This window comes from Topomyia yanbarensis, chromosome 2 (genome assembly GCF_030247195.1).
Source record: "Topomyia yanbarensis strain Yona2022 chromosome 2, ASM3024719v1, whole genome shotgun sequence".
NCBI classification, from domain to species: Eukaryota; Metazoa; Arthropoda; class Insecta; order Diptera; family Culicidae; genus Topomyia; species Topomyia yanbarensis.
The window spans coordinates 82,073,881-82,101,863 of NC_080671.1; the positions used below are offsets into that span (position 1 = coordinate 82,073,881).

The 27,983-nt window shown below is 38.1% G+C and overlaps 2 protein-coding genes across 2 annotated transcripts in view; one reads left to right on the top strand and one right to left on the bottom strand.

Annotated features, from left to right (window-relative positions):
* The first annotated feature begins 4,276 nt into the window (after window positions 1–4,276).
* Window positions 4,277–14,961, top strand: LOC131678634 (uncharacterized). Its single transcript, XM_058958868.1, has 2 exons — window positions 4,277–4,682; window positions 14,554–14,961. Exons 1-2 carry the CDS (start codon window positions 4,413–4,415, stop codon window positions 14,737–14,739), a joined length of 456 nt encoding a protein of 151 aa, XP_058814851.1. The 5' UTR covers window positions 4,277–4,412; the 3' UTR covers window positions 14,740–14,961.
* An 8,061-nt stretch (window positions 14,962–23,022) lies between these two features.
* The window catches only part of LOC131679556 (thioester-containing protein 1 allele R1-like), a gene marked incomplete at its 5' end in the record, with an annotated part of 35,426 nt that continues 30,465 nt past the window's right edge, over window positions 23,023–27,983 (bottom strand). The window contains 6 exons of the mRNA XM_058960297.1: window positions 23,023–23,401; window positions 23,468–23,621; window positions 23,679–24,988; window positions 25,048–25,347; window positions 25,411–25,718; window positions 26,247–26,499. Of these exons, the coding sequence (XP_058816280.1) occupies window positions 23,178–23,401; window positions 23,468–23,621; window positions 23,679–24,988; window positions 25,048–25,347; window positions 25,411–25,718; window positions 26,247–26,499 (2,549 nt within the window). The remainder of the gene's footprint in view (window positions 23,402–23,467; window positions 23,622–23,678; window positions 24,989–25,047; window positions 25,348–25,410; window positions 25,719–26,246; window positions 26,500–27,983) is intronic.

Consider the following 27,983-nt stretch of genomic DNA (forward strand, 5'->3'; position numbering starts at 1 on the left):
GCCGAGTGGTCTGGCCATAATTCAAAAAGTGTACTAGGAGGAGTGTCTTGAGAAAATTCTTCTGCCGTGGAGGAGCATCATGCGAATGGGAAGTACGTCTTCTAACCGGACAAGACGTCTTCCCATTACGTCAAGAAGACGCTGGAGTATCTTAAGCAGTAAAAGATACCGTACGTGCCGAAAGAAGGGAACCCGACTCAATTAAGTGCCCTAATATTCAAAAATAATTGGCGGGCCAAGGATACGAAGCAGTTGACCACCAGAATCCGGAATTGTATCCGGATCCTGGTGGTCAGGATCAGTGCCGCTCAGCGCTCTCGTGAGAGCATCACGACTAAGTTGCGTCGTACGGCTGACCAGGGTCCCTTCTCCAATATTCATCGACGTTTTTTTGAAGAATAAACATTATGTTTTAACCCTTAAATGCGCAATATTGTTTTAAAACAACATTGCGAAAACCATCTTAAAATTATCAGAGTAACGTATAAAAGCTGTGAGACAATTTTCAGAAAAATTGAAAAAAATTGCTTTGCGCCTTTAAGGGTTAAATAAAAATACTGATTTCGTTGAATTTTTTTTTGTTTTTTAACTACATGACTGAAAAAATTCTCATTTTTTATTGAACACCCGTTGGTTGATTACGATAACCAAAATATCACGAGCTGTGACCTCGGATATGAGAAACGTGTCAATATGTACAAATATGCCTGCAAGAGTCATTCCACATGAATTTTTCATATCGGTTTAGTTGAAAGCATCGAAAGCATAGGTTAAGATATGCGATAAAAGCGAAAATGTTGGCAATTTTAAAATGTAATTAGGTTAAGAAACCACCATTGGGGCCAAGGGGCCTGTTGGTGAAGGTAATGAACAACATAAACATAAACAAGATACTTTTCAATGTGCAGTTTATTCTCTTATCTGACCAATATGATACTTCACCCCCTAAAGGAAAGAAGCAATCAAAATCGAACAATATACGCAACGATAGATGAAGCACTCTTTCTACTTGTGGTTAAGGGAAACTTTGCCACTGCGGTCACTATTTTAGGGATTATGCGGCTGTCCATGTTTGCTTAGCATGCTTTAAAATCGATGCGGTTGGAGGCGATTTTTGTATTTGTGTGAGCAAATAAACAACTCGCTTCCAACTGCATTGTATTCGAGCAATTTGTAATATGTAAAGCCTACCTCGAATGATCACCTGAATAATGGTAGCAGAGGCGACCTATAGAAAGTCCTATTATCAGTTGTTGTGACTTGTATGAGGATCCAAGGTGGACTGTCGGGCGGATGGCTGGTTGGATGGGTTGACGAGCTTCGTCCCAATGGAATTCTTATTAATTCTTTATCAATTTCAAATTAACTCTTTACCAAATGGAATTCTTTACGGAAGAGAACGGTGAGAAGTGAAACACAGAGGATACACTTAACTACTCTGAATTCATTATTTCACTCGTGTCAATTCACATTTCAGAATTAATTCACACTTTTCTCGTCTATGTGGTAGCGCTCACGCCATCGGCGGCTGCAGATGGCATGCACTGCAACTGGCTGAAAATCTGCTTCCTTCCTCCTGGCATTCGTTCGTCGGCAGGCGCAGCTTGAATCAATCCCGATGAAGCAGAGCAAACACGTTTATGCACGATCGTGCATGGGCTCTCGGTGCTGATGCTCGTCGAAGCTTGCTGCTGCTGCTGTTGCTGCTGCTGCTGCTGTTGTCCAATCTTCTTGTTGTTGGTTCCACTGTTGACCACTGAATGGTTCGTTCGCAACTGAATGAATGGCTGCTTGAGAGGTGCGCTTATATAGCTGCTGCATATACGTGCTTCGCTGTGATTGGTGGAAAAAATCTACTGCGCAATTGATGTTTACTGCGCAATTAACGCTTACCACGTCATTGCTTTTTTCTGCTGCGCAATTAACTTTTTCAGCCCGCAGTGCGGACTGAACAGCAGTCGCAAAACGCCATTTTACCGACTAGCATCGTTATCACAGGTCTACAGTGTTTCAAGATATAGGTATTCGTCGACAGCTTTGTATTGTACCCCATCGATTCCCGCATCGGAACCAACATGATCTTGATTCCGTTCCTGTGCCCATCAGCTTTTCGTATCGCGCATTCGAGCGCAATGTTTGACAGTGGATTAGAGAGTGCATTACCCTACTTCAATCCATCTAACGTCACAACCAAGTGGGATATTTCTCCTGCTATTTTGAAGCTTGATTGTGTCCTACAAATGATCTTATTCAACTTTCTCGGAAAAGCTAAATCGTACGCAGCTTTAAAATCCCCAAATAGGTAGCAAGTTATATTCCCGGAACTTATCCAGGATTTTTTCACAGAATAATGTGTTTCTCATTAATGGAGAAAAATTTAGGTAAGGATAAAACGGTTTAAAACACACATTTGCGCATCAAAAGCACAATACTTATAACTAAATTAGTTATGGAATTTGCGTTTCGGCTTCGGCCGTCCTGTCACAAAGTTAGTGTCGGATTCTGATGAGACAAAGTTGAAACGCAAATTCCATAACTGTCATTGATCGTCATTCTTGAAACCCGCTTTGGAGATCGCCGTCAAAGAATTCATCCAATGGGTGCAGTCTCCTAAACAGAGTATGGGGGAGTATGTTGTCCTTTTTTAAACCAAACCAATTCGAAGCAATTTATTTGAATTAAAACTCATCATATTTGCTTACCCGTATCTTCAACATTCAATGAGGCTACCGAAAACTTCACACGAACCAATGCCGCTTTCATTCAATGCCAGTCCCCATTCATTTCCGATTGTTGTTAGCGTGCAATAACAAATCAAACAAATCAATGTAGACCTTGGGACAATGTAAGCAATAATAATTATTGTGCTAGATGTTTTCCAACATTTGAAAATATTTTCCTCTGCCTGCGGAGCGATTCTATTTGCGACAAGAATCGATTACGTACTGGAGACTCAGCTTTGTTTTCTTTCAACATCTTTTTAAATGATTCTTAGATGACTGGTTTGCAGGGGATCCCTTCGAAAAAAGTGATCCGAGTGATCTTCCGATCCATTTTTTGAACACAATTACAGTGTAGATTTTTTCTTCTACCGATTTTTTAAGCCTAAGGTATCACTTAAAAAGAAGGATTAATTAGGAATTTTATCAAAGTTCAGGGAGAAAGTAAAAAAGGAAAGAACCGTTCCAGTGATAATTAATTAAGGTAATTTGCAAGAAAATACGTTTTATCGCTTTCATATACGATTAAGGTTGTATAGCTGATGCAATTTGAAACTCATAACAAATTATAGCCAACGAAAAAAGTAAAATTCGAGTAAATCCTTTCCTGAGTGTATTTTTCTCACAGATGAAAAATATTTTTTTTTTAAATTTTGTACTGGGCATCTTTAAGGATTCTCTTAAAGAAATTTTATATCAAATAATAAGAACTGGAATATGTTTAAGGGCTAATGAATTTAATATTGTTGAAAAGAAAGATTAAAATTTGGACCCATTTTGACAGCCTAAAAACGGGTTGGGGATGATAAAATGTGCCACCCCTTGTACGCATAATATATTTTGAGGTACTGATGAATAACCCAAAATACTATTAAATTTTATCGTGCCTCCAAACTTTACCCAACTAAAATTTAAAAAAAAAAACACTCCTCATGCCCCCTTTTACAACCACGTGCGCCGCTGTTGTGAAAGGATCAATAATAGTTACAACTTTCGTGCGCCAGTTTGTTCAGTTGTCGCTGTCTGAAAACCTATAAGTGTCGTTGACCTGTCTTTGTAATAGCAACATTGTTTCTACCACTTTGTTCATTTTATCAATGAAACTACCAATTGAGACAATCTGGTTTGATTATAAAAAGCCAAACTCCCAAAAAAGCTCTCCCGGATTCCGTTATATGTATCAACAATTAATCATCGCACGCCAAGAACGTGTCAAATTGATAGAAATTATGTAATCCAAAGGCGCCCACAAATCTTATCATTTCGAAGACGCTCAATCATATCTGCCGGAATAACCAAGGGGCAGTGTTGAGTGGAAATGGGGAACTATCAGCCGTCTCGCCAGTAATTCGATACTCATTTAATTAAAAAATAGTTTCCAGTGCCTTATAACTGTAATCTACTATACGAGCAACCACACCTCATTCCTCATTCTACGACACGCTAGTTAGTGGTGTAAATATACACTCCTGAAATTTCCTCACCACTACCCGAAACTCTCACAAAACCGCGCAGCCGAATCCGTATCAAATAACAAAAAGTATGTTTATAAAACCCTCCGAATGCCCAGAGAAACCCATCAGTGGTGTTTTGACTTCGGAAGTGAAAACGTGTTCGCGAGTAGTCTCGCAATATTCTCTTTCGAAAAAATATAAAAAAGAAGAAAAATAAACAACTTTTGGCAAAACAAAAATGACCACCGTGGACACACAAATTCCCATCGCCACCGAGGTGGACGATGCAACCGTTGCCACGACAGTCAGTGACCAGCAAAGCGCCAACTTTTTGCAACTCGCGATGACGGCACTCAGACTAACCTCGACCCCTAGCAGCGATCGGAACAGTGCACTACGCTTCAGAAAACAAATTACGCTCGATGAGGTGTCTTATCACGACACACCTAACGATTGCTGGATTGTTCTGTTCGATCGTGTCTACGACATCACCGGCTTTCTAGAACTGGTGAGTGTAAATCTGTAAAATCGATCTGATGGAAACGGTGAAACGAACCGGCGGAAGTTGTGTGCTGTGGATTGTTTTTATTTGTGTTATGAATCTGCTTAAACCGCCTGGACATTTAATTTGTTGTCAGTGATAATAACTTCCTGGTGTCCAACCCCGCCTTTTTGGCGGGTTACGGGGAATACGTCGTAGGATATTCAAGAAACGATTACATGTTATTACTATGTGCTATTGAAACCTCTTCGCAACATTCCTACAAGACATACAAGTGCATTGTTTGTTTGTTGAAATGATTATGTTGAATAAATTCTACGTTAAAATTTGAAAACTTGGTGAAAATTTGTGTATAGAATGTAATTTATTTAAAAAATACACTTTTTTTATTTTTTCATTTGAGAAAGCAAAAAATATTGGTATGTTGCTAATTGTTAGTAATCCACAGTGGCTGTGAAGTTATGCCAAACTTATTGGAAATTGAAGTAATTAGAAAAAAAAATCTGAAATGAAAAATCCGTACCCTTTATGAACTGAAAATAGATTTTTTAAGCAAATATTTGGTTAGCAGAGATTAATATCTCTAGGCTGAACATATCCGCGGAAGCAAAACATAGATAACAGCTACAGTGAAGTACTACCAGGTAGTAGCTTCGAACGTCGAAAACATACAACAATTTTTTTCAACGAACAAATTTTTTGCCTTTCTCATATAGAAAGGTTATGCAATCACTCTGAAAAACGTCAAACTAATCCCGGCCCGGAGGGCCGAGTGTCATATCCCATTCGACTCAGTTCGTCGAGATCGGAAAAAGTCTGTATGGGTGTGTGTGTGTATGTGCGTATGTGTCAAATAATGTCACTCATTTTTCTCAGAGACGGCTGGACCGATTTGCCCAAACTTAGTCTCAAATGAAAGGTGCAACCTTACCATCGGCTGCTATTGAATTTTGGATCGATCGGAATTCTGGTTCCGGAATTACGGGTTTAAGAGTGCGGCCACACAGAAATTTCTCATATAAACTATAGGAAAAATTAAAAATAGAATTTTTATTTTTGATGCTAAATGTCTTCAAGGTGCATGAAACGTTGAGATTTGATGCAAACTCGAAAAAAAATTTGACGACGATTCACTTTTTTGGATTTTGGCGCATTTTTGCCTTTCTCATATAGAAAGGTTATGCAATCACTCTGAAAAACGTCAACCTAATCCCGGCAATTTTTTTTTTTGACTCGCATAAGGTTTCTGGATTTTAACAGGGGCGTAGTTGATGGTTTAAGGAGAGGGGTTACACCCCCCCCCCCCTCTACTGTTCACTCCCCTCCCTTAAAAATCTCCTTAAATCACCCCTCAGACCACCACCCCATCCAGCCCTCATACCCCTCCCTTTCAACGCCACCATCTTTAAACCACCATTATATCACAAAGCATACCAATTTAAGCTGGGAAGTCGTTCGTTCATGGGACTTTCACCCTCCTCACATACCCACCCCCGCATGACAAAATGAGTTAGGAAGCAGATAACATTGATCTAATGCTGATTAGGCTAATGAAGTACGATATTTTTTTTGTTTCAAGTGTTTCACCGTCGACACGTAGCTCATCAAGTTCGTGGCTGGCAAGCCATTGTGTATAAGTGCAAAGTGTACTAAGAATGTAATGGACATTTCCACAATTATGTTGAACATAAAAAGCCTCCGTGCCATAGTTTAGAGAAATGAAAAAGGCACAATTGCACCGCTAGGTGGATTAAAACAGGGTTTTTTCATGATATTTAATTATAACACACAAATAATCGTTTATAACAATTGTTTTTTGTTTATTTCAGTAGCGTAGGCTTGCAATTTAATGTTTTAAAATAGATTTAGTCAAATGTCAACCGCGACTACGTTTTTCGAAGAACCATTTCGATTGCTTGACCAGGCGGTCAGTTTTGATGCTAAATTCAAAGAAAATTCAAGTAAATTTAAAAAAATAATTAGGATCGTACGTCAACTCAGTTGTCAGAACATCCCACTTAAAAAAAACTTTAAAAAACACTGCGAAAAGTTTGCTTGACCTAACGCTCGATTTGGAAACGTTGTTCATGCGTATATTTTTGCATGATGAAATTGCAAAGAAAACTGAAGTACATTAAAAAAAGAATTGCGATCGTAGGTCAACTCATTTGTCAGAAAGTCCTACTTGAAAAAACGCAAGAAAAACGTTAGAAAAACACCCTTTATTAGGTTTTCTTTGCTTCGATTATCCGGGGATTCGATTATCGATTATCCGAAGAAAATAATTCGACTATCCGAGTGTTCAAAAAAAAATTCAGCTAAATGTCTGATCATTATTGATCGTTGCCTTAAATAATAATTATTTTAAAGGAATGGGGGGTCTAACCGATCAGAATATGATAACAGAAAACTATCAATATATACCTTTCGTTGTTACTTGTTATAATTTTCTGTTTTTTAACTACTAACGAGGCCCGATTTATAACACAATTTTTTTATGCAAATTGCTTTATGTTATAATTTTGTTATTGAATTCTGTTCGGGCAGGGTTAACCACATCTCAACTTTTGACCAACCGCACTAACATATATAGGGGAGACTGAGGAGACTTGATCCCCGGAGAGACTTGATCCCATCATTGTAATTCAAAGGCGGATTAGAATACATTAATCGAATATACTAAAAAGTTGCGTAGTTTTAGCTAAAAACATAAATTTCTTTAACACAAAAAAAAGAAAATGGACATGTGTAACCGAACTCAGAAGAACTGTAGAAGATTTATTTTATAAATTTTCAAACTTTTATACAATTGATAAAATCTCCCGCTACATACTATACTTTTTCATACAGAATTACAGAAGAATGTCAATTATATGAATACGTTATGATTGAGCTGATTTTTTTTGTTCAACTACATTTTTACTAAAGTTTACTGAAATAGTTGCTATGGGTTCACTTGATCCCTTCAAATTCGTGGAGATTTGATCCCCTTCGCCATGCTTCATACACACCACAGAAAATAACCGAATTTACACCAGAACAATTGAAGTCATTGTTGCCATAAAATAACCAAAAACATTGTCAAAAATGAACGCTTCATCGTACAGAAACTTAACTGTAATTGTTTACTACAGTATACGTAGCAACCATGCATCCCACATTTGACGTTCAGTCAGAAAGAGAGCTTTCAAATAATTGCACGGAGATTTGGGGAATTCGTAAAAAATCACGTGAGAGATGCGTAATATATAGTAAAAAAATAACAATATCTGATCACAACAATTTAATCAATACCGCAATCCATTTATAATATTGAATTGGGTAAGGTACCAATTTTTGCCCTATTAGGGAGGGTACCACATTATTTCATTATTAATTTTATTATTTCACCTTTTTTGCTTTGTTATTAAGAGCCATTTTTTTATTTCGATTATGGAGCTTTAAACCTTAAGGTCATTCGCCTCTTATTAAGAGCCAATATAATAACAAAATTGTCTTGAGAATGGTGAAAATCTTCTGTTTGAGCGCAGCAAAAACTCTAATCGAGTACCCCATAACTCATAACTCATGTCCAGTATAATATTTCCATGTAATTTTTTATGATTATCAGTCATCTCTACAAACACTAGAAAACTACAAAAAATACATAGTTTTTTTTATCATTCCACGGAGTTCGATTGAAAAATAAAAAGGGGATCAAGTCTCCTCAGTTTCTTCTATGTGTGATTCTGTGCAAATTGTCCAAGAAAACCAAAATTTGATCTGCACGGATTGGAAGCAGTTTTGAAAAATTTGTTCATTTAGACGCAATTGTTGTGACGCTTGAACCGCCCCTCGGTCCATGGGAACACTCCTAATTCAAATTGTTAAAGAAATATCTTTGCTGCTGTTTGCACAAAAATAGATCAACGTGATACTTTTGATGAAAATTATTTATGGAATCTAAAAAAATATCAGTTTTTAATAAAGTCTTGCCAAATATGCAACTTTTTGACTTTAAAATAAAATGTGAATTTTTCTAACAATGCATATATTGGATACTGCAAGCCATTTTGACACGTAAATTGTCATTTTACCGACATCGGTCGGTCGATTTCTAGTAGTTTCTTGGGATACTGATGACTTACTTCTCAGGATTCTGTTGGAATCTATTTCGGAATTCTGATAGACGTCTTCTTAGCATTCCGATGAAAACTATTTCAGAATTTCGATTGAATCCTTATCCGTATTTCTACGTTTTCTTGCTCTGCACTTTGGAATTCCTTCTTGCTCTAAATATTGAAATCTTCGGAATTTGGTGGAATCCCTCTTAAGACAGAATTCTGCTAAATATTATTCAGGATACTGATGCAATCATGCACATATTTTCAATAAAATCCTATGTGAAATTCCGATGGATATCCAGCTCAGAGTTCCAGCAAAATTTGAAGCAATTTTGCTCTCATTTTGGCTGGAGTAATGCTGCTAGGTGTAGTTTCTGTTAACGGTGAAAAATGAAATATATAATTGAAAACTGAAAACCTAATAATTTAGACGGCCGCTTCCTATGTTTTTCATACAATTGAACTATAGTAAATAATGCAGGAGAATTGGGTTATTAAGCTATATATAGTTTTCCGTTCCATTCGATAAATTTTAAATCCAATATACATAATATAACATTATTTAAAAAAAAGTTCGTTGTAATACGTAAAAACAATTTTTTTTGTTTTTTTTTTAATAAATATTATGTAAACTTGGCAACCACACATAGGAAAACTGCGGTTGTTTACATCTGGCCTATCAAGACAACACCCAAAATGAAAAAAAACTATATGCATTGGGTGGTTTTTATGTCAAATAAAAAAAACCCTGCGGGAAAACATGCATTAATTTTTTCTGACAGGGCATCATTTGTCGTGAAATTCGATATGTCAAATGCTTCTGATAGTGTCAAATCCAGACTGTCAACATATTTCTTTATTTTAAATTTTAATATTATTTTCACGTTTCCTGAGTTGGAAAAAAACATTGTTGCAATCACGAAAATCAGCTTTATCGATGTATGTAATAAAAAAAATTTTTTTTTCTCATTTAATGACCCAATTGTATTGATCAACACCCGGGTAGAATTTTACAATAGCATTTACCCTACAAACAATCCTAAAACAATAAATATTATTGTTATTACTGTTTCAATATTGTTCGATACCAAGTTCTCACAGTAGATTTACAATAAAATTTCATGTAACAATAAATTTCACCGTTCAGCAAAAAACTGATACAGTGCATTCACATTAAATTTTACTGTTTTCGAGAAAACAATGTATGGAGAAAAATTGATTTTTTTAATGTTAAGATACATAACCACCCCCCTTTTTCACTGTAAAAGTCTATTTTACATTGAAATTTACTGTAAAAAAGTTAAAGTTTATTGTTTTTGTATTGTAGCATAACACTAAAACTTACTGTAAATTATTGTAAAATTACTGTACTGTCACAGTGAAAATCATGGTTTTGTTACTGTACATTTCTATTCGGGCAGGTACATTGTACATCATACAGAAGTACTCATTCCTTGTAACTCATTATGAGTTAGTTTCACTGTTTAAAATACGATAATCGAACAAAAAAATTGCGAAATTTATGCACGCAGAAACGTGTACGCCCTTTTGAAAAATTGCTCTTGTGTCAAAATATTACAATTGCCAGAGAAAATCAAGGAGATTCATGAACTGAGCTCAACTGCAAAGTTTCATTCGAATCGACGATGGTCATATTTTGCTGCTCTATTTTAGCGGCTTCAAACATTGCGAAAATAGGCTCATTACCCTAATTATATTAACAGTGATAAAAAATTAGGCTCCAAATTCGGACTGGGAAATAGAAGACCCCCTTAATCAACAACATTTCCTTACCTTAATTTTTACATTTCCCACACAAGAAATGTGTAGGATTTTTTCTATTATAGTTATTTAGGTTTGGCGAGGTGGAAGGATAGATGAGCCCAAAAACGCCACTGTTCAGATTGATGGATCTACAAACAGAAAAAAAAGAACTGATTATCAGTTCGATTGTGTTATCAAAGAAGCGCAACATTGTACGAAATTACATCAACTTGAAAAATCATTACTTGCTCCAAAGGATTTGTCTCATTTTTTTGTTGCAACGAAATGATGATGACCTTTCGGGTTCACCATAATTGCGAGTTTAATGCGATAAGACGAATCATTAATAAATAAGAAGATTCACGACCTTACTGGAACACTTACGATTTGGAAGTGCGCTCCTTCCCAGAATGACTTTGCACTTCAAAGAGAGGTGGGTTTATTTATTCAATTTTAAGTTGAATGCTTTCGGGATAGCTTTCGATCATTACATCAACCAATATGACTCAACCAATATACTTCATTAGCAAGAAAATTTCAGTATTCGATAATATAGAGGTACTAAAAAATAGGGAACAGACTGAATTCGAACAGAAAGTGCATGTGACAATCCAACCTGATAGTCCTATACACAGAGCGATTCGTAATTCCCAAACAAAAAAAGCGCTTGAATATTTTTTCTAAATTGATGCAATCTCCTAAACACTAATTACTAACAACGTCAGTATCGACAATACAAATCATGCGTTGCAAATCTCTGCTAGAAACACACCATTATTTAGGCCCGTTAGATTCATGTACGCTGATATTGGCAGTCGAAAAATGGCATGATTTCGACCTTATCAACACACACGGAGGTGTGGTTTACAGCATATGGATGCATGGTATGCGATGTAATAAAAATAATGATTGGGCGTACACGTCAATAGCTCAAATATTGTACACAGGTAGAAAGTAGGGTTGCTGTCTAATAATAATAATAGTTCCTTTAATTCAATTATAGAGGTTTTAAACTCAAAGTTATTCGTCTCTTTTTTCGGGCCAGAAAAGCTTCTAACCCTAATGAGTGGGGTAGGGAATCGAACCCAGGTGAACTGCGACTTAGTTTTTCGACCAATCTCACTTTAGTTAGTGCGGAAAAACTAGTTCAAACGGTGATGGAAGCCGGGGATTTGATTTCGCGCAATTTTAATTAAAAATACTTAACTGGGCAAATATCTGAACGAGGAATGAACGTTCTGAAGCAAAACTATCTCTAACTGTTATTACTCAAGACTTACAAAATTCGACCAAATCATAAAATCAATTCGGAATAGCGTTCAACACGTTTTAATTTTATGTGTTTTATTTATTCAATGATTTTTTTATATTTTACTTATTTTACTTATTTTATTTACTTTATTAATTTTATTTATTTTATTTATTTTATTTATTTTATTTATTTTATTTATTTTATTTATTTTATTTATTTTATTTATTTTATTTATTTTATTTATTTTATTTATTTTATTTATTTTATTTATTTTATTTATCTTTATTGCATTTATTTATTTTTAATTTTTTTATTTACTTATTTTACTTTATTTTATTTATTTTTTTTTGATTGCAGAGGTTTTAACCTTAGGGTCATTCGCCTCTTTTCGGGTTAGAGAAATCTGTTTTGGAAAACCCTATGTGCATGGTTGGGAATCAAGCTGCGTACAAGGCACAACTACCCTATACCTGTCCCTTTACTTATTTTATTTATTCTTATTTTTTGTGGTCTTTACAAACATTTATTTGGTCATGGTAACGTCTGTGCGATTATAAGATACATAACACGAACATTTCTTTGCATCAAAATTTTACACAAAACACATTAAAGCTTTGCTCAGCTGACACTCTGGAACTGGTATATCGTCTTGCCCCAGAAACTCGCGGACGATCGCGCAGGTGCTGAGTATCACCGACTTCTGGAGAGCAGCTAGCTCCTTTTCCAACTTCAGCTCCTTCAACGTCTCTAGCAACTTCCTCAGAAGGACCACCGTTACTATCTACCAGATTGTGGTCCAGTGGAAGGATGACGTCGACCCTTATCATAGACCAGTATATCTGGGCAGTTGTGGTGTAGGAATTCGTTCGATAGATCAGTGCGATCCCAGTACAGCTTGAAACGGGCTTTTTTTCCATAACAGGCAGAGGCAGGTAACGGTGGTTCAGCACAATCTCATCTAAAAGACCATGTTGCAATGCCAATTGCTGGTGAAAAGTCTTAACAACGCTGGTGTGACGCTCGGTGCAGGTTGCGTTGGCTAGTACGCGGCAGCATGCCATAATGTGGTCGATGTTATCATGCGGCGAATGACATATTCGCCATAAACGTCTTGGTGCCAAACATACCCTCTACAATTCCTTTCGGCATTATCCTATCCTGGATGGCTTGTCGACGTACGGCTGCTCCAACTAGTGGGGGTAAGCACAGTGCACGGCTTTTTGCTTCCACCACACCAAAAGGCTCGCAAAGAGAGCCCCCTGGTAGTGGACACATCGTCGCTGTTGTGCTATCTTATGACAAGCGCCATTTAGCACATTTCGAGAAAAAACGATTTTTAAAGTTTAAGATTGAATATCTTGAAACTTATAAATGGTATAAACAATCCAAAGAAGACAATTGATGCTTCTATCTATTCTGCATTAATCTCTCAAATATTACGAAGATCGGTTGACTATGTTGCGAGTTTTTACTATGAATGTAAACAAAAGTCGCACTCACACGTGTCATAGGCGTGTATTGATGACAAAATTTGTATGACGTGTCATAATCGTGAATGGAAAATTTTCCATATAAAAAAATCATAAATTTTTAACTTTTATTCATATCTTTGCGTTCATATGGTCTAGAAACAATCGGTGAAATGCATTTTGAAGGAAATGAGTCAGGGAATCTAGAAAAAATGTTATTTTTGGTTACAGTGTTGCCAAATATCTTTTATTTTCAGTTTAAAACTAAAACTGTGTTTTTCTAACAACTCTTGTAATTTTCTTTTGAAAATATTGATGCCATTGTGTTCCTCAGACATTTTCACACATAAAACCATCTAAAACTTCAATATAATTTGAGCAAATCCCTAGAAACAGTGATTTTAAGCAAAAAACTCACAATTTCTTATCATATTTCTCGCTATATCTAAGTAACCAAGTAGAATTTCAAAATTCTGAAAACGCCACTTTGTAGAGATTTTTCAAACAAGTAATGTGGCATATTTAACTCAGTTTACCCCAAAATGGCGTTTGTCATAAGATAGCACAACAGCGACAACATCAGTTCTCAGCGTACAAAAAAAAGGTCAGCACAAAAATGAAAAAAGGTATTCGCGAAGACGCTGAGAACGAAAAAAATAGACAAAACAACATGTGAAAATAACCGGCACAAACATTACAGTATAATGTTCAAATAATAGCTACAAAGAGCACCCAGTGCAGTGGAACGATAATTCTTTTTAAGGGGCCCGCTGTAGGGTTAATATTAAATAGATTCGTATTTTAAACTAAACTATTTAAACTTAATTTTAAATATAAATATTAACATTCTAAGAAAATGGAAAATGAAAAGAAAGAAAGCTTTTTGGTGGAACATCAAGTTTATGCAGTTCATATTAAGTTCATATTAAAAACACACTAATTTTATTTTTCAAATAACGCTAAGCTTGTTTCAAAATGGATGCGATTTGTTACCTGTCTTAACTCAGTAGGAAGCTGATTGAAAATCGTTGGCCCGGCAAAGGAAATGCGTTTCTGACCAAGGTTGGTGGAAGCCCTGGTGCGTTGTAATCTTGGTGATATTTTAGACACTGTATAAACAATCCATAGCGATGAAGCTATTAGTTTGGTTTTCCAGCTACGATACTAGAGATACTGTAACAGTTGAAGAGAAGCGGTTAAATTCTAAATGAAACAGACCTTTCAACAGCTCTCCCCCGTACAAGTCAATATAACCAAACTCAAAACCATCTATTTATATGTTCTTGCAGCACCCCGGGGGACACGACGTACTGCTAGAGAATGCCGGCCGGGATGCCACAATCGCCTTCAACGGGAGCGGCCATTCAAAGGCTGCATTCGCATCGCTAAAAATGTACGAGATCGGAGAGCTTCCACTCAAGGAGTGTATCTACAGATGCACGGGGATGCTGACCGCCACTCATCTCCCCGATTGAAGACTGACAACGTTGAGCTGAAACTAACTTTTTTTTCTACTATTTAAGTGTAGTACCTCGACTGGAACTCGACAAGCAATAGTGGTTTATGCTAAGGACTGAGTCTGTTGGTAACAGAGCTTTAACCAATGACAATGCGTCGTATTTCAGGGATGCAGAATACTACTATTTTACGACAGTATTGACATCTTCTTAATTTACGAGCTTAATTTATAACATACTTTACTTGAAATCTCACTTTATTTTTTTTAAATGATGACATCCCTTTTTACCCTTTGAAATTCGACATGTTACAGAAACGTGTTCCACTTAGGCCATCACACCGATGCGGAATTACACACGATGCACGATGGTATAAATAATTTGTAGATATTTGACAAAAAGAATCCGTTATATTTATTGTAAATTAGAAGAAAAATTATGAAATATCGTCTCGTTCTTAAGTTAGGCACTTTTAAAGTGACGAAAAGTGGAACAAATGTTCGAAGGCAGTTTTTTATCGTCAAGAATAATCAAAAGGTATACATAATCAAATTGCGTCACCTTCAAATTGCTATAACTTTTTTTCCATTAGGTAATTTCCTTCGAGATTTAGGGTGAAATTAGATCAATGTGTTTTGTTTACATTATGTATGTTTCACTAGCAATTATACAAGCGTTGTGAAAATGAAATCAGAAGAACTTCAGCTGTGTGAACGAATTTTTGAATTCGCGATCTTTTCATATGCGGGTAGTTGAACCTGGAGGAGGAATCCCAATAGTTAAACAAGAGACGTGACGAAGAAACTGCATTTAAGCAAAAAATTTGTGCAAGAAGTAGAAAAACGCGAGGGAACGCAAACAAATCCCAAAGGATCCAATCACGATGCATCGCAAAATATGGAGAAAAAATCACATACGCCGAAGTTCTCGTCATAAGTTCAAAGTCACTGAGAAAGTTAGAAAGCAGAACATGTCTAATATCGCCAAAAATACATGATTTGACAGGCAATTTGCTCGTGTGGAAAGAGGATCACCCCGTACGTGACAAGCGGAATGGTCGAAGGACAGGTGGACTTGATAAAAAAAACCCCAAAAGTATCTACTTCCACTTCTGATCTATTACGATACTTCTATACTTTTTTGGTCGAAATTAGCTTTGTGTCATGACTCGAAAGATGTTCTGGAGTGGTACAAGGCTAAGAAGATCAATTTCGTGCAAAAGGATCTTAATCCTCCCAACGCATCGGAATTTCTGCTAGTCTCAAAATACAGGGCCATCATGAAGCAGGCACTCTGAAAGCATCCTAAGGAAATGAAATAGGAAGCAGAAATGAGGAAAAAATGGATTTCTACACAAAAACGAGTTAGCCCAATCGTTGCTCAACATACTTTTAAAAGTAGTTAGAGGAAGGTACGTGCACTTGAATATGGTTATGAAATTGAATAAAACAAACATGAAAAAAGTTTAACTCTCAAAAAGGCAAGGAGTCTCAGAGACCAGCTAGTTACAGTTCTCTAGTTTCAATGGACTTGTAATTTGAAATACAAATAATCGAGCGTTTTAGGGCTTTCGATTCTCTCACTGATAAATCGACAAAAAAGAGGCTGTTGATTTCATTGGGTCTAATGACCGTTCTTGCAGTCACAATTTCAGCTTGCCTTTTTGAGGGTTAATAATACGTTTTATTTTAATCCTTGAAAGTTTGAAAACGATCGGTTGAATGAGTGACTTTTGACAAACATCTTGTGATGCAATTTGATTTCGTACACCCTCTAATTTTGTACTGTTCGTATTGAAGAGTTAGTATCTTCGAAGAAATATTACAACATAAAATAGTGCATCTTCTGGTATAATTATGGGCAATTCAAATCTTCAAGTAAGTTTGGTTATAGATTTGGTCATTGGAGTCTTCAGTAAAGTTATTGAGAATGCTATTACTTAACCTTCCGGCAGTCGCGCTAGTGCACTGAGTGCACACTGCTCTGAAAATCTAGAAAAATCATCTTAGAGCAGCTGCGGCTGCTCGTTTAGTGAGCCATTTGCGCGACTTCCGGAGGGTTAATCGTCACTTTTGGATTTCTTATTGCAGCGTCCCCTAGATTTCGTGCAGCAGTGTTACATAGAGAGCTTATCGGTTTCTCTCTCTTTTTTTTAATTTTTTTTTCTCAATTCATCAACAAACCGGCGACAATAACAGTTTTTTCACGTTAATCGTGCTATTCAGCTAGGGTAAGTGTAAGGAATAGTTTAACCCTCAAAAAGGCATGCTAAAATTGTGGCTTCAAGAAGCATCGCCCATAAGACCCAATGAAATCAAAAACGTCGTTTATGTTGTTTTATCAGTGAAGCCCGAAAACGCTCGATCATTTGTATTCCAAATTACAACTCCATTGAAATTAGAGAACTGTTAGTAGCCGGGCCTCTGAGACTCCATACCTCTTTGAGGGTTAATTATTATCGCACCAAACTCGCATTTCGCTCGCGCTACCACAGCATCGACGATCAATATCGTATTCTTCATTCGAAAGGAGTTCCTGTTCCGTGGCTACAGTATTTGACTCTCAAATTACTTCCAATCAAAGTTTCGTGTGAGGTTATACGATACATTAATCGAATCCATGTGGCTCGTGTCATTATTAATTGCTATCTAACCGCAGATTAGTCGACCAAGGAGATATATACCTAAATCTAGCACATTTACACGCGCTAGTGGTTTAGAAATTCGTGTCATATCACGCTTATTCAAAATTGTCATATTAAAACATACCGTCATCGGAGGTTACTTTACGCCAAAATTAAAGAATGATACTTGAGCATCTAGTTCAAATTTAACGTTATTTGAACATAGTATTATTCGCTGGTTCAACACAAACATAAAAATTGGATATAGGTTAAAGAAAATGCTTGCAAGTAATCGTAGTAGGCGATGAAACTGAAACATAAAATATATGCACATTGTAACTTATTCTTTTGAAAAAGTGTGATATACTAATCCAATTATCAAATAAGAGATATACCGTGCAGAGCCCATCCACCGATAGGCCTCCATTTACCGATCAATTTGATGGCGAAATTGTTTGGACTCGAATATTGCACGGAATTTAGAAATTATAAATAAAGTGAAATATGGAAATAGTACGTAGAACATCCATATAATATACACTTTCTTTATTCGTCTTTTCATATTTTTTCAAATAATTATATTTGAATGTTGTATTAAATCCGTTGCCATTTTACCGCTTTTTTTCTCTTAACTCAAAGCCAACTGTTAATAAAACTGTGTAAGGACAATATTTCTAAGTGAATTATACACAAACCGAATGAACAAAGTCTGCAACATATGTTTGGACCTAATTTGTCGGTAATAAAAAATTATAAACCTAGTATTTTCGGCAAATGGATATCTATTACTTGTAGTGATCGGTGAATGGTACTCTAGAATTGTTGGGCTTTTCGGCTATTTTGCACTGTCTGCCAATTCATTTCCAAACTTGCGTATTTTTTCTTGATAGTTGATTAAATATTCTAGTTGAAAACGAAGATTGAATTGAAATGCCTTTTAACATTGTTTTTTAAAGAGCGTTGGAAGTAGAAATCGCTGTTAATTGATCGGTAGATGGGTCTTGCACGGTAGATTACATAAAATTAACCTCGCAATGTAATGTAAGTATTTGTGTTCGTACTTTTTGCCCGTATTTTCGATTGTTTGGTAATTGATCGTCAAAAAGTGGGATAACAAAATTCTCACAAGTTTCCTATCTCATGCCTCCACGCGAGTCTAAGTCTTTTGATGACATTTGGTCCTTAGACCGGCAACGACTGGGTGCTATCAGCCTTCTGCCGATCAGAGCCGTAGCAATCCTGCTTTGCGTGAGGGGGCAAATATTTTTTGATAAAATTTAACGTATATTTAAAGCAAGGACCTGAAAGAAGAAGTATTTTTAATATTAAGAGCCACGGTACTCAAGACGGTCCTGACTCCTGCGGTAGAACGCAAAAGGTTACGTCGTCGGCAAACTTTAAGTTTACTCCTATAACATTATTCCACGCTGTTCTAAACTTTCTTCCTTCATCGTCTCGCTCGTTACAAGATAAAAACAAAAAAATTACTCACTCTTAGTCGTTAACAAAAAGGAAAAAAGAGCTACTACCCGATTTGGTTTTTAATGTGGATGGGGTGATTGTGCAACGTCGCGACACGGATACAATGTTGCGCCCCAGGATCCCGAAGCTGCAGTATTCTATAAAGTCGACCTGTGAACCTCAGAACATGAATGGTAACGTGCTTCCAACCGTAAGATATTTAGGATACCGACTTACACCTAGAGGGGATCCGTCTCAACATCACCGGAAAAAGCCAGAACCTATAGCAGAGATTGGAGAGTCGGATATCGAACAACCGTGCCGCTATTGGAAGGCTGACCGCATACAGAGACGGCCAAAGATCGGCGAAATTATGTGCGATTATTACTCCTACTGAGCTTCGCATGCTAGGAGTTCACCAGCTGACAAAAAACGCGACACACTAATACAGCAATAGTATAATAGTGTCTTATCAAAATGACTAAGGCGTTATACTTCTATGACCAAATCAGCCACAAGAAGCTCAATTTCAGCGAAGGTCTGGAGTAGGGATATCACCGATGTCACTAGCTTTTGAACCGGTATTTGGAGGCCCCGGACAATATTGCGACGGGCAACCTGGCTAAGGCGCGAGGAGAAATGAGCAGGTGAAGAAATCGACGAGATGTCAGCTGTCTCCGTCGAAATCAATTATTTACGCGAGGATACGCGGTACCTTAGGAATTGGGCGTTACGCGAACCCCGCTTATCGTCGGATTTCATCACCTGTGGTACCACAATTCTCCTCCCCAAGGACATACCAATTACCTGTCTAACAAGTCTGCACAAGATCACATTCATCACTATTTATGTAAAGGCCCACTATGAGAAAAATAGCATCCTAACAGAGGAGCAGAAGAGATGAACAACACACTAGACTGGAAAGATCAAGCCATCATCGATACAGTCAATGTTGGAGAATTAGTTTGTAACCAACGGAACATTAGTATGACCTATATCGATTACAAGAAGGCATACAACTCCATACCGCACTCACTCCGTATTAAGGTGTTGAATATGTATAAAGTTGGTCTGTAGTCTGCGGTTCCTGCGGCAGGTGATGGAAGGGGGGACGACAACACTGCTCAGCTCAGAAGTGAGAAAGACGTGTTGCGGTCTAGAATGCTCCGCATCTTGAGGAGGAACTTTAAAGATGATTATTCTATCCCGCTCAGTAGGACATTCAATCAAAACGGGCATGACTATCAGATAAGGTATAGAGAAAGCTCACCGGAAGAGATGACCCATACTTTCTACGTAGATGATATCAAGATCTATGCTGACTCGACAGAACGATTGGGTGTAGTCATCAAACTAGTCGAAAGAATTAGTGGCGACATCGGGATGGTGTTTGGTCTAGAAAAATGCCGATCTGTTCAGCTACTATCAGTGCGATTGGTCGACACAGGAAACTGCGATATCGACAAAGGCGAGATGATTCTGGACACGATTCGTGACTAATCGTATAAGTATAGTATAGGATTCCTGCAGCTCCGCGGGATTCGCCACACCGACATCAAGCTTAAATTCCGAAATAACTGTATCTTGAAATCTTCCCTGAACGCTTGGAATAAAGTCAGAGCAAACAATACGTTTGCTGTCCCCGTGCTGACCTACAGTTTCGGCGTCATCAAATAGAGGAAGGCATTTAGAATTGCCACGGGATGAAGGAGGACAAGGAATACGACATCCAGGCAATATGTGTAGTGCAGGTACTACAACTGCGAGAATACTTTGTGGAAAATTCCAATCGAAATGGAGTATACCAAGCAACCTTAACTGCAATTTGCCGACTACAGCGGAGAAGATTGCAAAGTGGAAGCAGGAAGCTGTGCACGGTGCCCATCCACACCAGTTGGAGCAACCGTACGTCGACAAGGCTGAATCTAACCTGCGGTTCAAGCTCTCTTTGCGATCGAATCCGACATGACTGCCAACCACGACAGGATAATGCCGTCGGGGAATTACAGGAGGTATGTTTGCCACCAAGATGTCGAGGATATATGCCGGATGTGCCATTCACCGCACGAGACCTGCGACCACATTATGGTAGGTTGCTGCGTACTAGTCATTGCAGCCAATACCGAGCATCACAACAACGCTGCTAAGAGTTTGCACCTGAAACATGGGCTTTTGGAAGAGATTGTGCCGAACTACTTTTATCTGTCTGTCTGTGCCTGTTCTGGCAAATGCCCGTTTCAAGCTGTACTGGGATCACACTGTTGTATTGGAACAATACCTACTGCACAACCGCCCAGATATACTAGTCTATGACAAGGGTCGACGTAGGCGTTCCACTGGACCACAATCTGATCGGTGGAATAATTGCCAGATATCGCCCACTGGCCGTTTACTGGGTAACCACCAACACAAACATGCGCCGTGCCTTGTTGTGTTGTGACAATTTGCGGCGGTGAAGTTTCGTGACGATAATAATTTTACGCAGTATACTCTATACAAATAGATCTCCTTATTGCTTTTTATTTGATTTATCTTCAATTTCGATCTTGTATCGATTTCATATATGAGAAACATGCGTGATGCGGCAGAAAACGCATGAGGGGGCAAAGCCCCCCCTTGCCCCTTAGTTTGCTACGGCTCTGCTGCCGATAGTAGCAGAATGAACGGGTGCGAACAGATCTAGTCGAGAAAAAAATTTCCGTTAAAATGAATAGTTGATCGGAAATTAGTCGATGATAACGGGTCAATGCGTACTGAAAATTCGCCGCGTTTTTTTAACCTAATTCCAAGCTCCGTTATTGCTAACAAGCCCGTCCATCAAGTTAACAATCCTTCATATTTCCCTTCAGTGTACGTTATTATCGCTCGTATACTTGTATTCCACAAACAATCCGATATGGAAAATGGGAAATACTTTCCTTGATTTATAACATCACGCGCTATCTTTGCTTGTATAATGTGTTATCGCTCGGTAGTTTTCAACCCAATAAATATATCGTAGAGAAGAAGTAGCGAATTCTGTATAAATACTGTTGCAATAAATAGTGATCCGGCCCATTACGCAGATAAGGTTAGCTTTTCTAGGCAATACTCCCACGGTCGGCTGTGTGGAGTTCAAATTGCTTTTGTTTAGGGATCATAGGATACTCTCGGTAGCCGGGTGCAAATAGAAATGAAAAAAAATATTTCTGACCTGAACACGTAACGCCACTGTTACAGCAGTTACTGTGCGCAAATAATACTTGCAAGCCATTATTTTGAAAACCTATAAAAATAGAAAATAAGAAAAGTATAAATCAGCTTAACCCTTAAATGCATGAAACTCATTTTTCTTTGGTACTCAATTTTCGGTATGGATACAAAATTTACCGCTTCTTGAGGCTTTATGTCACAGAATTCAGTATGTTGCCAAATGGCAGTAGTATGCATTTAAGGGTTAAATGAGGACGAATTTTTTTTCTCCTTCACAATAAATTAAATTAATTGATCATTTATTCAATTAAAATTCAATATTCAATTTAAATTAAAAAAAAACGGTTGCATAATACTAATTGTTACTTACGTAGTAAAAACTGGTAATTAAACTGGTAGTATCACGAGTGACATTTCCACTGACGAAACACTAACGGGAACCGTACGCTGGGGTACAAATGTACCCCACGCCAATTTTGACTCCTGTTTGCACGAAGGCCAAAAGCAAACTGGCATTATCACCTTTTCCTTCTCTTAACCCTCCGGAAGTCACGCAAATGGCTCACTGAACGAGCAGTCGCTGATGCGATAAGACGATTTCGCTAGATTTTCAGTGCAGCGTGCACTCAGTGCACTAAAGCGACTTCCGGAAGGTTACTATGAACTCTAAATTGAATTATGGTTAGGGTCCCAGGTCGATAGATGCTTAATTTCCGTCTTCACACGGCTTCAAAGATGGCGTGGGGTACATTTGTTTACCCAGTTCTAGGGTTAAAACAGATTGCATATCACAATGTTTTACGAAAATGTCAAAAAACAAATTTATAACGAAATTCGATTACATCGTGATAGATTATGGAATATCGAATATGATCGAAAGTGTGTCAACAAGTCATTAAGCAAAAGACACCGAAGATCCAAAAAATATTTTTGTAGAGCAACTTGTAGCTGCGAAGTTGTAATCGCTGCACCTCAGGGTATTCAGGGCTTCTCGCTAAATAACAGTATGTGAATAGATAACACCATTCCTTTTATCAACATCAGTACTTTAATAAAAAGTAATTCCTGGTAAAATATTTCAGTAAAAGACCGAATCGCAATGATTTTAAAACTGACATATAATTCAAAACTATTGCAAATCACTCTTTTGTTCTCCCCATTACTTCTTGCTTAATCAAGCTTATTGGAACAGCTTGACCAAAACTGCAACCACGATAAATGACAGCGCGATCGAATGTATCGAACTGCCAGCGCTAGTCACCATCACAGTTTCACCGTACTGCGCGTCCTTGGGCGAGCGTTGTTTTTGCGATTTTATCGTACAGGATTGACCGCAGTCTTCATTTTCACAGATATCACACAGAGTTGATTTGGGGCCATCGTAGAATTGACGAGCAATACGAGCTGTTGGCGGGAGGAAAAAAACAGTTTGAAATGATATTAAGGGAATAAAATCCGAATAAAGCTTACAGTTGTCATAATAATCATAGATTACTACTGGAGCCGGCTTTTGCTTAGCCACTTTGTGGGTACGGAAGGCGGAGACTGTTGGGCAAATTTCCTTGCGATCCAAACTATCGAAGTATAACACCACAATGGTATCACCATCCTTCAGCTCGACTTTCTGTAATAAAATAATTTTCAATTAGATCATTTAGATGTTGAGTAAATATCTTCATACTTTGATGTAATCCATGTTCTCCAGCGAGGGTAGGGTATCCGAATCAGCAGTGAAGCCACTGGGGAAGCCTACTTCCATAACAGCCATGTTAGAACTGTTCTGGCCGGTCGCTGGAACAAAACTGGTACACACCGATAGGTGCAGATAATCTTGATTGGAGTTCTTATTAACCTGGGGATCCAGAACAAACCGTGGCCATTCACCGGTCACATTCATATTGTACTTGTATGATAAAGAAACAATGGCGAATCCTCGTCCGGTCGCCTTGATGTCAATTTTTTTCGCATTAGCTGGCAGCTCAAACTTTTGAAGAATCATTTTGTTCTCTGCATTGACCTTCATCTCCTTTTGCTGATTATCGTTAAAGCTTGCCACAATGGTTACGTCGCTGTTTTTAGAGGAAATTTTCGCAGCCAGTTTAGCTAGTGCTTGCAAACCGACAACTGTATCCTGCGTCGATTGGAACCCGCCTTTGTCGTTACGTTGAGCGATCAACCATTTCATGATTGGCAACGCATCGGTGTCCAGACCAGCTTCCAGAAAGGCTAGCATACCATACGCAGACATCTCCACGTTGACTGAGTTCGGTTTACTGTACCAAGGGCTTTTGTTTTCGCTTTCCGGAATTGGTTTATGCCACCATTTTGTGTCCCCATCCGTTGTGGCCTTGGTATCCAACAGAGACAAAGTATAGTCCTTGGCACTGTGATCAGCTAGTTGCAGTGCATATGCTGCGAGGGCCATGGAGTAATTATCATCCAAGCCTTCGGTATTGCGCACGATGTAATCCAGAGCCTTGTTGATGACGTTCTTATACTTGGGGATCAAGTTCTTGTTCTCCAGGAAGGCGATCAACGTGTACGCGGTTAAAGCGATTCCTTGCCCGGATCCTCCCTGCATATCTTTATGTGAAACTTTTCCCACCTCAGGGAAGCTTCCGTTGGCTGCTTGCTGATCACTCAACCACTCCAGCGAACGATCAATTATTTTCTCGTCGACGCTGATGTGATTGGCAGCTTGTTTAAATGAGCGCGCTACGAATGCGGTCAACCACGTGCTTCCCCTTTTATCGCTATTCCCAAAGGCACTAAACGATCCGTCATCATGTTTGTACGTCAGCTCACGCTGGTAGCCTGATTCCATGAATTTTTTCGCCTTCTCTTCGATCTTAGAATTCAATTGATTGGTGTTCTTCAAATAGTCCAGCACTACGATATTTGGAACGAAGTTCAACATGTTCTGTTCGCCACAGCCGTATGGCATTCGGATAAGAGAGTCGAGATTCTGGATTGTAGATCCCAACACGTCACCTGAAACGATATAATATTCCTAATACCTTTACAAGTAGCACATGTACTAGTAAACGTACCAATTACGGAGACTTCAATTCGAGTAGAGTCCGGAACCGCATTCTTCGGCACATCAACACTAAAGTTGCTCATTGCTTCTGGCGTTGCCCGTAAATCCACAAAAGACGCCTTATTGACGTACTGTGGAAGCCCCTCCGGTTCAACCAGCAGTTGCCTTTCGACGCCATCACCGGCCAGTTTGGTAGTCGCCGTTACCTTAATTGTAATGTGACCCAACTTCGTCGGCTTCACCATGAAGGAAACCGTTTTTCCACTGTTTGACGGTACTTCAACGGTCTTTTTGCGGAACAGTTCCAATTCTATAGAAAATGATGTCATTCAATGTGTTAGTCAGTAGGAAGATTCTACGTCGCTATACTCACTTGGACTATCGTGGATTTCGTTCTCCACATCGGCAAACTCAAACTCCTGCTCAGTATTGTGGAAGGTCACCTCGGCATTCTGGTCCGACTCCATGTAATTGAAGATTACGATCGGAATGGAAACGATCTCACCCCGTTTAACCGAGTAGGGCAAATTGGTGGATACGAAGAAGGGCAGAAAAACGTTCAGCTTCCTTGGCGTTTGCGTTAATCCCAGGCCGTAAACGGGATTCACCGAAAAGCCTGTGATGATCCAGGAGGTTATGGTATCTGGTACCTTTTTCGTGATTGTTTTCTCGCCGGTGAAGCTGCAGCGTGGAATGGAAAATAACTTAGATATCTTGTTTTCTTGCTAGAGCCATTCACACAAACACATAGTTAAAAATACATGCAGGGTTAGTATGTTACGTAAAAAATATATTAATATACCAAGAAACAACCCCAGTACCGAACACTTCAATGATGTTAGTTAGATGTTTAATATCAACCCACAAAGCGACAGTGTCAGTTTTACAAACCACCTAAGATGAAAAATGTTCGAAAAAAATCTTCATACTCGACGATCTTCTCTTATTTTCACAAATCTTTCAATTAGTAGCCACCAACCAGCAGTTTTAAAAACAGCGTAAATTCTTTAGCAGCTAAACATTTTATTCAATCTCCAGGGACTCCTCCAGCAGGGATCCAAAACTTGGGCAACCTTGAAAATTCTGGATAAGTGCGCACAATATTAGCAGTAGCAGCAGCAGTATGTGTTGATTTTAGATAATTGGTTACAAACGGATTAACACGCCAGTTAGATTTTTATTCTCAGCCAACGGAACACTCGTATTTACCCTGAGTACGCGTTCTCAAACAGCCACGTGTTGGCGATTTCTTGCGACAGGAAAATTCGGGGAATATTTCTGTGAGGCTTTGGAATACGGCTGAAGGCATACGGTCCGGCCAGTGGTGGCCGAGTGTTGGTTTTGAACTCGTGGACCGGCAGCGATCGAGGTTGCTTCTCGATCACCGTGTACAGTGGAGAACCGTCGGGAGCTCGGAGCACCTTGTAGGTAATCGGGGATAAACGGGAGGAGGTATCGTTCGCTAGAAGAATCGATCAGGTTGGATTTTAATTATTTTCTAATGGAATGTGACTACTCTTGAAGAGTGGCTAACGAATGGAATGTAATAGAAGCTACTAGACTGATCCTTTTTAACCTTGCTTTTCTTACGAACTATGTCCGCAACGAGTGCCTATCACCGACACCAGAGAGGTAACTCCACCATCTCGACTCTCGATATAGGCCTATGAGCACATCTACCAAGACTAATGGCATTACTTCTCATCCGATGGAATACGAGACCAGGGATTTTTACCTCAGAACATCCCAACGTCTTCAACAAATATTTTACCCTGACCTGTGGAGGTGAGAAGCAGTCAAACTTACCACCAACCACCAATGCCGGCACTAGATTGATCTTTGGTTCCACCCATAAACTAACTCGGCGTTGAATGAGAAGCACCGATACTTTTGTACAATTTAAACGTTATTTTTGTACAATTTAAACGTCATAGAGCAAAATTATACACATCAAGGAGTTCAAGTATGTATTGGTGATCCAAAATTAGATTGCTCATCGGTAATCCCTGGACATGAACCGTAAATCAATCATTCAATATCACTTTCTTATTTACTAGCAGATTATAAAAAATGAGAAACAAGATCATTTATACAGCCTTTCGATTTAAGGAAAACTTCTCCAGTAAATGCGTAAAAAATTGAATTATTTTCGTTCCATTATTTGATAGTACATTCAGAAATACACATGTAAAATTTCAGGACAAAGTATGGAAAATTATGAAAGCTACTGATTTTTGTCTTGGATCCGCCATTGTGAATTTTCCAAATTTGACCTCAAATTCGTGTTTAGTGACCTTAGAAATCTATAAATTCATTTATTCTCAAAAAAATAGGTCGAGTAACTTTAATTGTACACAGCCAAAGTGGAAAAATCAGGCAAAAAAACGTGGCCGCAATTTTGTTGCTATAACAATTTTTTTCATGTATTTTAGGCTGGGGCGCCTCTATGGAATGTAACCTTCAGGATCGTTTAGGTTTTCAGCTTCTAGAAGATTCGAAACACCTTTTGCTGGTGCCGCCATTTTGGACGCCATTTTTAACAACTTACACTCGAAAATTTTAATTTTTTTTATGAAACCTAACATAAACCTAAATAAACATTTTGCAGAAAGCGCACATGTCAAAGTCATTTTACTTCTTCAAAAAATATTATCAAACATTAGGTAATTTTTGCACAAATATATAAGAGGAATTTTCATAAAAATCGTTTTTCTTTTCAGGAAGCAAAAACGTGATTATTTAATCCACCTGGTGGTGCAACTGTGCCTTTCTCATTTGTCCAAACTACGATTCCATGCCAGGTTATGTTCCATACAATAGTGGAAATGTATATTATATATTCAGTACGATTTGCATATAGATACAACTCTAACTTTAAGATACTTTACTTCTGAAATGTTACTTAAACTCCACAACTAAAAGATATAAGGACACTATGGCCTTGAC

Bases quoted from the DNA above. Each gene is read 5' to 3' on its own strand.
- LOC131678634 (XM_058958868.1), top strand. From the start codon at position 4,413: ATGACCACCGTGGACACACAAATTCCCATCGCCACCGAGGTGGACGAT. The intron at 4,683-14,553 runs GTGAGTGTAAAT...ATGTTCTTGCAG, and splicing joins TCACCGGCTTTCTAGAACTG to CACCCCGGGGGACACGACGT.